The 13,424-nt window shown below is 33.2% G+C and overlaps 1 protein-coding gene and 1 long non-coding RNA gene across 3 annotated transcripts in view; both read right to left on the bottom strand.

Moving 5' to 3' along the window:
• Positions 1 to 700, bottom strand: part of LOC110813625 (two-component response regulator ARR17-like) — a 3,317-nt gene extending 2,617 nt beyond the window's left edge. The window contains exons 1-2 of one of the 2 annotated variants that reach the window (XM_022040840.2): positions 229 to 700; positions 1 to 64 (exon numbers count right to left, since the gene is read on the bottom strand). The exon at positions 1 to 64 is cut by the window's left edge and continues 73 nt beyond it. In XM_022040840.2, the coding sequence (XP_021896532.2) occupies positions 1 to 64; positions 229 to 340 (176 nt within the window). In that variant the 5' untranslated portion in view covers positions 341 to 700. The remainder of the gene's footprint in view (positions 65 to 228) is intronic. The other variant, XM_022040839.2, reaches the window with a different exon arrangement.
• A 1,769-nt stretch (positions 701 to 2,469) lies between these two features.
• LOC110813626 (uncharacterized) lies at positions 2,470 to 10,844 on the bottom strand. The gene is made up of 2 exons (XR_015813445.1): positions 5,441 to 10,844; positions 2,470 to 3,477 (listed from the first exon to the last, which is right to left on the bottom strand). It is a non-coding gene; the product is annotated as an uncharacterized LOC110813626 (long non-coding RNA).
• Positions 10,845 to 13,424: the final 2,580 nt, after the last annotated feature.

Genomic DNA, 13,424 nt, shown 5'->3' with positions numbered 1-13,424 from the left:
TGATCAAGGTTATTAAGCAGGCCCAGGTATTCCAAAGCTTTATCCCCAGACTCCACACACGTCACTGCAAAACGGAACACATGTAAATATATACATACATATATATGCGTACGGAATTCGAGAGAATTAGAGAATGTAAATGAAGAAATGGGTAAAACTTAAATCAAAGAGTGAAGAGAGAGAGAGAGAGAGAGAGAGAAAGAGAGAGAATTAGAAATTAGGTTTTACCATGGTAGGAAGAAACCTTGAGGAGTCTCTCTAAAAGCTTCCTGTCAATAAGACTGTCATCAACGGCTAAGACATGAAAGTGTTGTTGACCAACATCTGATTTCACCTCCATTTTCTCTTCTTCTAACTTCTACTCCCTCCTTTTTAATTCTGTAACTTACATATATATATATATATTTACTATAAGTAATTCAGAGAGAGAGAGGGTTGTAGTTGTGGTGTAGGTAGGTTTTATTCAGTAGTTTAGTTTATACGGAGGGGGGGAGGAGATATAGAGAGAGAAGAGAGAGAGACGGAGAGAGAGAGAGAGAGAGAGAAATGTAAAATCTGTGGATTAGATTCTCTCTATACCTTGTTGGTACAACCACTCATCTCTTTCCCTCAAATGTCCCTTTTATCATTTCCTTTTTTTTCTTGGCTTAGATTTTGTTTGATTGCCAAGAAAAATTCTGCCAGATCTTTGTACCCATTTCCCTCATTATTCTTTCTTTTCTTTCAAATTTTCTTTTTTTTTTTCCAAATATATATTTTTCTTCTGTACATACTCATGATATCTTTGAATTAGTTTCTTAATCGCGTAGTCTCACTTCAAAATCAACACTTCACAACTATAGAGATTTACTAGTATTAACTGTTGGACCAGATAGGATTCTCCAATACATTATATTATCCTACGTATGTATTTGCATTAAAACCTTGATTTCTACCAATCAACTCTCTCCCAACTAACAACATTGTACGTAGGATGATGTGACCTCATATCATATTTTTGTATTTCTTTTTTATATAGGAAAAAACATATTACGTAATATGTATATGTGTATATATATATATATATATATATACACACAGTACACAATATTAATTTTAAAATATAATATTAGAATTAGTTGTTGACGATCACTTTAGCTCACAGTTTATTTTAATGGGAAGGCCACATATGGTAACGGTATCTGAAACACCATTCATCATGTTGTCATTCTCAACTATGGCCCAACTGTATCAGACACCCTCTCTTTTCTTCCCATCCATGCATTGACCCTATATATATATATATATACACATATATTTTTATATATGTAATGTAATATGAAGAGCATGCATGCAACCAACCCTAATTTCAGCCTAAACTGATAAAAAAAAAAACAAAATTACACCAAAATATAATACTCTTCCATTAAAAAACTCAAAACTACAACCGATGTATGTATATATATATAATACATATATTTCTCTATTTTCAAGAATAAACAAAGGGGTAAGTGCTAACTGTTCATAAGAAAGACAGAGAAAATTAAACAGAAGCAGTAACATAATGAGAAGTTTTGAGCGTTTGAAAAGAAGGTGGACTGTGGGTGGGGAGGGGAAGAGGAAATCAATCTGCGGTCATCACAGGGAGGAGACATGAAATAAATCAAGCGGGGCCCACTACAGCACCGATATAAAAAAAAAAATATGAAAAACACGACTCGTACATATTTTATATTATCTATATATACATATATATATATATATCTCTCTCTCTCTCTCTGTGTATATATATATATATATATATATACATATAAAAACATTGAAAATCTTGGGAGGGGTGGGACCCATTGAAATAAAATCTTTGTGGGTCCTACAGACGTACTGCTGTAAATCTTCCAAATTTCGAATCTGTCCCCATCGAGGGAGGTCTAAAGTGGAAAGTTTCTGAATTTATGGGGTCTCATTCTTCCTACTTTTTTTCACACCCGAGTGTGGCCCCCCCATCAAACTCCTGTCTGCCACGTGTGTCCTCCGACACCTGTCTTTCAAACTACGTGGCTCAACCTCAGCCCTCCGATCTCATCGCGACCAATCATTCCCACTTCAAGAAGAAATCGAGAAAGTTGTGTTCAACGTGGAATGGAAGAATGTTGTTTTATGGAAGTTATTTGAAATTTGATTATGAAAAATATTTTTACGAAATAACAAAAACTGATTAATTACATCCTCCATTAAGCTTTAAAACCCAATTAACTTAATTAACCCTTTAATTAATTAATTTCAAAAAATCAACCAGACACAATTTCGAGATCCATTTTGGAATCAAGTTCTAACATTGGATTCGGAATTCAATCAGGGTTGGATCAAGAACCACCATGATCGATCCAAGAATCAAAGTCATGTATATCTCAATGTTGTATCTAACATATAAATAATGATTGACACCTAACTACATATCTAAACTCCCTATATAACAATGAAGTTCATCTCTGAAACTTAAAAAGAAATATCCATTAACAGTTACTATATATATATATATGTAGTGTAGTATAAATATCTACAAGATGTATACAATAAATCATTAAAAAAGGGATACCCTCTTACAAATTAGAAAATATTTCCTCAGTATAGTTCTTGTATATAGGTCAGTTTCATATACAAAGATTTTCCTTTTCTTAGTCTAAAGATCCCCAAGATCCCTATAAATGCATATGAACATATTGTTTCTAATATATGGAAAAGTCATAGAATACTTATCACATGTTATTACTGCTAGCAGTACGAAAATAAAAACAGCACATAATGGAAAATTACAAACAAGACTACAGTATCAATTTATACATCACGATGAATCAAAACCACACTCTCAAGTAATCAGAATAACAAAATAATCTTTAATCCAGCTGGAGAAAGTTACAAAATATGTAATAGATCTGTCGTTTTTATACATTATACAGTGAATCAAATATTTCTTAAGAACTATAAACCTTGCATGGTGAATCACAAGAAAGAAAGATCAATGTTATGTTTGATCAGTTCTCGTTTAATTCGTAGCAAATCTGTAACTCTAGATAAACAAATAATTCGTAGTGAAAAAAGAACTTCATAAACTTAAAAATAAACGAGAAAGCTAAGGAGAAAATGAAACTGACCGCGGTAAGAATTAACCTCCAAATTTCTGTATTGAAGTGTCCATAACAAGCACACAGTCAAAAGTATAAATTTGTGAATAAATTCAACAATTCTTTAATTTGTTCTAAAAATAGGACTTTTAGCTCCAATGAATTTTAAGCTTCTAATGCTTTCAAACCTTAAGCTAAAATCTTAATAAAGAACAAAGTTATCAAAGTGTAATATCTTGTTTTCATTATTTTGGTCACAAAAGAAATAACAATATGAAGCTTTTAGTTTTCCCATTAAAAGCTCCTTAAAAAACATACCAAATGAATTAGAAGAACCAGAGTCAACGTATGATGAATACCTGAGGAAAAGCAACTCCTGCAAAATTAATAAAAGACATTTATGAAATGCACATATTAATACCAAGCTTAACCCAAGAATCTGTGTGCAAATATAAGAGTGTTAGATCAAAAAGTGAGTAAATTCTAATCCGGTAAAAATTCTACCATATAACCTCTATTCAAAATTCTAAGACTGATTCTGCTATTTCTGTGTAAGGGGTAAGGTAGTAGTTGCTCCACTAAAAAAATCTCTAACTGTCCCGAAATAAACTAAATCCAACTTGATCAATGTAATTCTTTCATTACACTAGTAACTTAATTATTAATCTCACTTAATCAAATATTATAAATCAGTCATTGTCAAATAATACTACACCTACATAATACCAAATTCTGTATCCTTAATGAAATTTTAGAACTGTGATATTCAGGCATAACACAAGGGTAAGGCCATGAGAAAATTGTTTCTAAGAATGTATTGTGTATTGCTTATTTCATAATTTAAATACATAAACTTATACATATGCATGATTGTATATATATATATATATATATATACACACACACACACACAATGATAATAATAATCATATATCTATAGAGAAAAAGATTAAAAAAAAACCATTTAACTTAATAATCGATCTTAATATAAGCAATCTTAATACAAGCAAAACGTTTGTAAAGAAAATCATATCTAAAGATTTCATGTGCAAATATGTGAAATAAGTAGAACTTATGATTCATAATAAAAATAGGAATATTACACCAAAACACGAATATACAAGTATTTTAAATATTACATCAAAATCGGAGGACATTTGATTCTTATATGAAATATTACAGTTGGTACCAGCTGATACCAGTATTTCCATCACAACACCCAAAGTGCCCGATATTAAACAGAATTAACCAATACTGAGCTAATATGAAATTTGTGTCTGCACTGCACTGGTATAGTCCAGTAGGGTACACCACCGGCCAGTGTAGAATGTTAAGGTATTCGTTATAATGCAAGGAAATCCGAAGACTCCATTTTCTTCATTGTGGTATTCACATAAAATCCAGAGAGATCATCAATAGTTCTTTACAGATGGATACCTAACATCACCAAACCTAGAGAGCCTTAATGGCTTTTCAGAGAAGGGCAATAACCAATTAAGTTTGCTTCCTACCTATCATACTTACTCATGCAGAGTCAATAAACATGTATCTCATCAGTATTTTATCCCCTAATAATTCACATGTAAAAGGAAAGCTTGATGGAATTTATCGTGGCTGGAGGCATTGAGGAAGAGATGCAGGGCTGAACACAAATGACTGCCCTGAGTTGTCAACAGTTATCCAGCATTCAATTTTCTGATTTGGGTGTCCAAAGAAACATAACCAAAAGAGAAATGGAATCTGTTATTCACATTATTAATTTATTCCCAAAAAACGGTTAAAATCTTTTTGAAACTCCCTTAAGAGTAGAAACAGAACTTCTATTTGTCTTAAATTTCATTATAAATAAAAAAGGTAGAGACAATAACCTATTGGGTTACTGCATAGGCAAGAAAATGTTTTCAAACTTTAAAACAATATCGTAATCATTGTCTCTAACCAGTTGCTAAACAAATTGCATTAGTTAGGGAACTAAGACCTCCAATCTATAGAAACTAGGAGTGGTGAAGATTAGAGATGCAACTTGCATTATTAGGGATAGCAGTAAAATATCTCTCTTTCTATTCTCTCTATATTTCAGCTCTTTCCATTATTCCAAATGATACATTAATAATCTAGTAGCAATAAATACAATTAGTAGGTTCACATAAAAACAGTGAGATGAACCAACAGGAGTTAAACATGACAACCCATGTAAGCCCTCATCAACCATATAAATTGTAGTGAAATCAGTAACTATAGAAATTTGATCAATTAAGCATTACGCATTAAATAGAATATGAAACTATACACCTAAATGACAAGCAAAAGCAAGTCAAAAAATGCACCGAGTTACTTACAAGATTTTTTCTCAATGAATAAATCTGTTGCGACTCCTGTTTTAATGAACTCATGGCCATTAATATTGTGTCTTTCTTCTCAATGGAATCTTTAAATTGCCATAACTTCCTCCGCCCTAGAGCCTGCTCGGAGGAAAGAGAGAATAAGGTCGGTCGTATGAAGAAGAGCAGCCTACATCCATTCAAGTTCTCTCTACCTACGTCCGTATATTTTCTCTTTACCTACGACCCACTTATATCTTGTGTTCTTTATAATTAATGATAACTTATACTTTTTATTTAAAAAAAAGATCACTTATATCTTCTGACCTAGAGCCAGATCTTAAAGTATTTCTTTTTTATAACTTATACTTTTTATTTTTTTAAATATATATATATATATATAGATGATGACCCATACGAAAAACTTAGGATCTGAAACCATGAATCTTTAAGCATATAAAAACTCGTCTCAACACCCTCAAGTATTCTCCTATCATTTTCTTTCCATATAACCCAAAATGTAGCCAATGGGATAAGCTTTGAACACTTATCCTTCAGCATTCCACCCAAGCTCAGATCTTGTCTTTCACTCACCCTGCCATTACCCAACTAACACCCAAAAACTCATAAGCCATAAACCACAGCATATAAATAGAAAGGCACAATAAAAGGATATGGTTGCATAATTCAGCATCGCTCACACAAACAACTATTAACCAAGAAGTTACCCCTACTAGTCAAATTATCCAGGTTAAGATGCATTGCTTCCCATGCAAAAGAATCCACATTGGGCAAGGTTTTGACTTTCCAAATCAGCTTATACTGTATTCCTTCAAAAGATCCCACTCTTTTTGCTAGGTGGGAGTATAAGAAAAACCATAAAAAGGTTGTTGGATCCAAACTGAGCCACTAATTTAAGTTGTAAGCCAAGACAATAATTCAAAAGCCTCAACAAAACACTTCTCTATTTGTGCTTCTTCGAAGTAAGTCTTTGCCTTAATAACTTGATTGATTTTTTCAAAAAATGGTATTTGTCATTTCCAAAAGGTCCTCAATAACTTGCTGCCTCAGAACAGAACCAAACAAAATAAAATTAAAAAAACAAACCAAAAATCCTTTAAGCTTTTTCTTTGAATTTTTTTTAAGGAAAACTTTTGAGTATTTATACCCACAGGCTCACATTCTACTATTTGCATCAGCTTAACCATATTTTATTACCACATCATTTGCATGCTCTATCTTACATGTCATAATTTTTTGTGCATGCATCCAGCACGTTATCTTTGCAAGTCCTATCTGTTATGTCTTGGAACAAATAAAGCTTGTGATTCTTAAAGCAACTTAGCTTCTTTCAGCAATCATCTACTTTTTTATTACCTTGCTTAAACTACAGACTCAAACCACAGTCCTCCAAATCTTCTCAAACAGAAGACTTGTCCTTTGCACTAATTTGACTAATTCTAAGAGAACTGTGTAACAACTATCTGAGCAATTTGTTAAATTCAAGTATCTAAGCAATTTGCTGACTCCAAGAAATTTATTGCAAACAACCTATGGTAATGGAACATTCCTCTGTTACAGAACCCACTCTATAGCAATAGGAGATTCCTCTATTTGGCAACCTATTCTTATTCTACAGGACCAGTTAAGATCCACTACCCATTTAATACATTTTCTGAGGCTAGTGAAGATCGTAAACAACCTGCAGAATTTCCCCCTACTGTAAGTCTGTCTCTGAATTTAGATTTCAATCGCTTCTATGATGAGGATCAACTTGAGGATGATCTCTTAGTCATCCCTTGAAATCCAAGACCTCCATCTAGAAAAGAAACTTTAATCCATGAACCACTAGTCAGACAAGATGGTAGAGTACCTACATCTCTGGGTAGAAATCATGCTACTCCTCTAGGTAGATATCAAGGCTGGAAGGTAGATGATTAGTGATGTGACATGATTACTGATGTGGATTTTGGGCATATCATTGACTCACTAACTACATTGTAAAGCTTTTGTGCAGTTCTCCTGGTTGTTTGGTACCATGTTAATATATTATCTACACTTTTTATTTTTTTAAAAAAAAGGCTGGAAGGTAAACGATCTCCCCTATCACTATAAAATAATTGAGATGATCCCTTCGATATCACCAAGAAAGTCAAAATTAATGTCACCAGTTTTCACGGGAGTTGATTATAGCAGAATGGGTTAAGTCTACATTCTCAAACAAATTGAAATTGTTATTCTCTTTAAATATAAATCTATTGTACCATTTACAGAATGGGTTAAGTCTACATTCTCAAACAAATTGAAATTGTTATTCTCTTTAAATATAAATCTATTGTACCATTTATGAGTACTTGAAAAAATTAGGAGCATATTAATTTTTATAGTAATTTTAAGATTTTATTCTTTTTAGAATTTAGTTTTCCTATTTATATTAGTATCATTATTTCCTAACCCTATAGTATTAGTATTACTTAACATAATCCTATTTAGGAAATGTTATCTATAAAATATTATAAACATCTTTATAATTTCAATTTTAAGAATGATTTTATTTATTCAACAAAATACTTTGAAAGTTTCTCAATTTTCTGATTTTGTGATACAACCAAAGCTTTAAATATAATGATTAAGACTTCTTAAACGTAATGTTTAAAAATCCTAGGAGTGATGTCTAGATTTTTACCTTTGAATTCCTAAATAGGAAAATTAACCTAACTTGTCCTACATTAGTTAGGATCAGAGCTACATAGGAAAGTATTATCCAACAGCAGTCTAATGGCCTGGACTGAATGAAGTGGAAAATTGGCAGAAGCAATAAAATTCGTTTCTCGCAGGATAAATGGTGCGGGAATGAAAGCTTAATATCCAGATTTCCTACGATATTCAACATTGCCCAAAAAAAGGATATGCTTGTTACAGAGGTTTACAACAGTAGTGTGTGGTCTGTGGATATGTCAAGACACCTGCAGGACTGGGAACTAAATGAGTACGAAAGCCTTTTACAGTTTCTTGCAAACGTTACCCTTAACAATAATGCTGACAAGTTAATCTGGGAGTTGAAGAAAAATGGTTTGTTCTCTGTCAATTCTTACTACAAGCATTTGGCAGGGCACAAGGTGAATGACGCACCCATTTTCTCGACCAGAATGGTATGAAAAACAAAAGCGCCGCCTTATGTCTCTTTTTTTGCTCGGGAAGATGTCAAAGAGCGTATTTTGACAATTGACAACTTAATGAAAAGGGAGATGGTTTTCGTCAACAGATACTCTTCGTGAAAATGTGATGCTGAGACCAACAATCACATTCTTTTATGGTGTCTGTTAACTTACAGCCTCTGGTGTTTAGCCTACGGCCTTCTAGGCATCATTTGAGTCATGGCTGGTACGGTGAGGAATGAATTGTTAGCCTGGGAAGGGGTTTGTAAGGATAAGGGTTTATACCATCTTATACCTTTGACCATAATTTGGGTGGTTTGAAAAGAGAGAAACAATAGGGTTTTGACGGGAAGGAAGAACTTCTTAACAAATTTAGAAATAAATGGTTACATTATTTTGGTTCCATGGTGTTAGGACATGACCTTTATAGCATTGAGAATCTAAGGGTCATTGTAGATATACTGACCCACTTGTAAATTTCTTGTATATGGACAGCATCCCCTTGGTGCTTTTAATTAATATACTTCACACTTTTTATTTTTAAAAAAAAAATTAGTTAGGATCAGAGCTAAGAGTTCCTTCATCAAATACCCAAAATATTACAACTAAACAACCCCAAACCCATATGACAGTTTCAGGAAGTGAGAGGACCGCCCGTATAACTGACCCCAAAAGACCTTAGTCTTAACTCCCTGAAGCCCCACCACAAAACTCCAGCGTGCCACTCGCTGCTACATATTCTCCCAGCTGCTGGCTCTCTCAATCTCATACTTCTGCACAGCCGCATCTCAGGCCAACCTCCAATCTGCAATCCCCACCTTCGATCATTATTGGCTCTCCACACTCTCTTTTTTTGCCTATATACAGCCATTTGATGTAATGAAGATCATATAACAAGCAGACAAAATTTCATGCACTTCATCTCAAAATTTTGATCTCTCTTCTTTTCTTCAACCATTTTCTTTTTCTTTCTCCCTCTTTTTTCTCTCTTTTTCCTCACTTTTTCTCTTTCTTCTCTGCCCCTTCTAGTCTTTTTCTTTCTACCTTAAACTACGCTAAATTCATGCACCCATGCTACTGATTGTATAGCTATAAAAGTGTCCTCCATCAAAATCCTAAATAAAAGTCACCAGCAAGCTATCTTTCTCGTCATCAATGACTTTTACCTATACATGACTATAGGTAAATTACCATTTTAATTCTTAACTATTTGCTACGTTACAATTTGATTCTAAAACTTTTGTTGCTTTTAATCACAGTTTAGTCCTTAAAGCTCTTTCAATTGGTAAATTTTTATATAACTGTGAAAGTTTTTGACAAAACTCTTTCTATTTTACCATATTTTGTCTCCTATTGGGTTTAAAATTTATAACAAAAATAACTTACCATTAACCTTATAACCTTCTAATAAAAATAAATTTTATTCTTTTAAGTCATACAAGACAACAATAACAAACAGAAGAGACCCGCAACAAACTTTATATTTTTTAATTCCTAGCCTAAACAAAAACTTTAAATTTTTTAAGTCATTATCTATGCCAACAAGGACATGAAAACATGTGCTATTTATGTAAATAAAATTCAGCAAAGAATCATCGATAATGTTGTAAGTTAAAGAATCAAATTGTAGCAAAAAAATATTTTGAAATTAATTACAACATAATTCATAATTCCGGGACTGAATTGGTAATTTACCCTATAAAAATCAACCGATTTTTGCCTTAGGGCAAAAGTCTCACACTCTTTGAAAGTCCAATAGAGAAAAAAGAAAGAAGAAATCCCGTCATACCTAGCACAATATGATACTTAAGATCCTATTAACCGAAAACCAAAGCCAACACAAATGAACCCAACCCACTTCGCAAAACATGCAAACCTCAAAATCTAAGAGAAGAAACCAAATCATAAAGAAGATGTATGAACCAAAGGAAAAATAACAATAATAACAACCAAATAAGAATAACCACCTTTAGATTTAAGCAATAAGAGAAATCTTTAAACTTAAGAATAGAAACAAACTAAAGAAACCAGAGCAAAAGGAAAAAATAAGAACTAATTCACCTGGACATAAATCACAAAACAAAAAAATGAGAGAACTTCACAGGTGTTTTACTGACATTTCAAACAAACAGTAAAAGACCTAAATATATTAATGGGTGAACTAAAAGAAATTAAAACAATAACGTTTTAATCTTCAAATAAGCAACATTCCATAGATAAAAAAAAGTAGTGAAACAGTTAAGGAGAATAACAAAAAAAACCAGGCTACCACAAAAAGACATACCTTCAATGTCGCTTAGTCTTGGTAGTCATCACAACCTTCTTCTTGGTGACTCGGATCTTCTTCCACTTTTGCAAGAAGTGCCAAGAAGCCTCCTTATCACCATAGCATTCATCATCGATCTCTTTGCCATTGTACAAATTCATCTCCCCTGTATAGAGTGTCTCCTTTAAAACCCCCCCACCCAAAAAAAAAAAAAACTAGATCTGTCTCTTTGCCATTGTACAAATTCATCTCCCCTGTATAGAGTGTCTCCTTTAACAACCCCCCAAAAAAAAACTAGATCTCGGATTTTCTTCTACCACAAAAAAACTAACTTCATGTTGCTTCCTCTTGGCGGTTGTCATAAGCTTCTTCTTTGTGACTCGAATCTTCTTCTTCCTCATTTGCAAGAGGTACCCAAGAAGCCTCCCCATCACGTCACCATTCATCATCAATCTCCTTGCTAGTAGACGAATTCATCTCCACAGTTGAGAGTGCTTGCTTTGAACACCCCCCCCCCCCCCCCCCCCCCCCCCCCGCCTTCTCTCCTCTTTTTTTTCTAGATCTCCATTTGCAGAGAGTGCATTTGCCTTTGGTCCAGACCACAATAGTGAACTGACAAGCTACATAATTTTTATTTTTAAATAAAGCAACATAATTTTTTTATTTGAGATAAAAAGTGTGATGCATATATATTAACAAGGTACCCAAAAAAAAAATGGGGTACCACCCATGCATAAGAGATTTACAAAAAAATTAGTGTATCAATGACATTCCTAAAATCATCATCTCTAATAATGTCATGGTCTAATAAACTAGTTCCAAAATAATGTATCCATCTATCTCTTTTTTAAAAAAATAAAAAGTGTAAATATGGTATTATAAACATAGTACCAAAGGGGGTACCGTCCATGTACCATAAATCTACATTCTAATTGGGGTATCAATGAAAATCCCAAAATCTTCACCACTCATCATGTCATGCCCGAATAACATATTCCCAAAAAAATATAACCACCTATCTCTCCGTCTATACACCAAATTCTCCTTTCCCTAAAAAACTCTAAGGTTTCTTTTTTTCCAGATAATCCACATCATCGTCAGAGGAATCAATATGTTGCAATCATTTTTCCCTCAGCCCTAACTTTTTTCCTTAATCTATACAGCCTTAACTTTTTCCTCCAAAAGCTCTAGACAAGCTACATAATATAGAGGAAAAGAAAAAAACATGGAGATGGAAAAGTAAAGTGAGGCAGGACAAGTATAGTAAAACCACAATTATCCAACAATGTAAAGAAATAGAGAGAATATATGACGAAGAGAATAGAAGACTAGATAGATAAAGCGAAATAGGAGGTGAAAACTTTAAAGGGAGAATAGAAGAACAAGAAAGAAAGAGGGAGATCTCTAATAACAAGGATCAAAGTAATATTTTAATATTTGAATAATAATCGTGAATAATAAACTCGGCACCAAAATAAAATCAAAAATAGAAAATTTAAAAAACCTAGTAAATTGAAAACTAAATAAAACAAAAAGAACTAGGAAAATAGGACATCTAGGAAATAGGAAAATAATCTAAATAATTAACTAACCTATAACAGAAAAATAACTAAATAACATCCTAGGTAAATAGGAAACAACATTCCCATACTAAAACAAGCCTATAGTTAATGATTCCTAAACAAACTAGCTCCCTTAATAATATATAAATATTACAGTTGAATAAATATCTATTATTATAGAAATATGCCTATTTTAGGTCCTTTCTGTTCTGCATCATTCTCCACCACTTGGTAAGAACTCAATATAGAATTTTAAAATGTTGAACTAGAAATAATGTCAAAGTTGGAACTTAGTTTTCTAACAATTTAAGTGATGAAGATCAAATCGCCAATCAGAAAATATAGGAGTCTTTATCGCCATATGGACCACATGGAGACAAGTACAGGATGGACATAATTCAAGATGGACTTGGGCCACATGAAAAGAATATCATTATGTCAAGTGGATCAATCACAAGATCATGAGCCAAGAAACTCAAGCAAGCCTTTCGAGCTTATGTTCAAGAATGGATTAATGAAGAATGAAAGCTTGGGCCAGATTTGGGGGCCCATGGAAAGATGGAGGCCGAATCCATTGAGCCAAGGGAAAAGGCGGTCAATTCCTCTCCTACAACTTATGGACTCTCAGCCAAACTCTCCTAAAAGTTGCAGCCCAATGTTGGACTCTTCCAAGTTGATTATTAAGCATCCTTATTCTTTGACAAGTCATGGAAACCAATCTTCGAAGAGTCCTTACTCTTTAAAGAGTCCTTGCTCTACATGGAAGCTGATTATGAAGGAGTCATTATCCTACATGGAGGCCAATCACTAAGGAGCTTTATCCCACAGATCATGGACAGTTTCGGCCCTAAATTGATAAGGAGTAACAGTTCTTATTCTACTAAAACATGGTTGGTTTTCATATCATCTACAAGCAACACAATCTTATCAAATTTGGAGTCATTGTCGTCCACTCTTCTATAAAAGATATGGTCTGTTTTTCCCCCTCAACATCATAAAGACTAACAAATCATATG

The sequence above is a fragment of the Carica papaya genome, chromosome 1 (genome assembly GCF_054855325.1).
Source record: "Carica papaya isolate Zhongbai chromosome 1, ASM5485532v1, whole genome shotgun sequence".
NCBI lineage: Eukaryota > Viridiplantae > Streptophyta > Magnoliopsida > Brassicales > Caricaceae > Carica > Carica papaya.
This window is presented reverse-complemented; position numbering and strand designations above follow the sequence as displayed.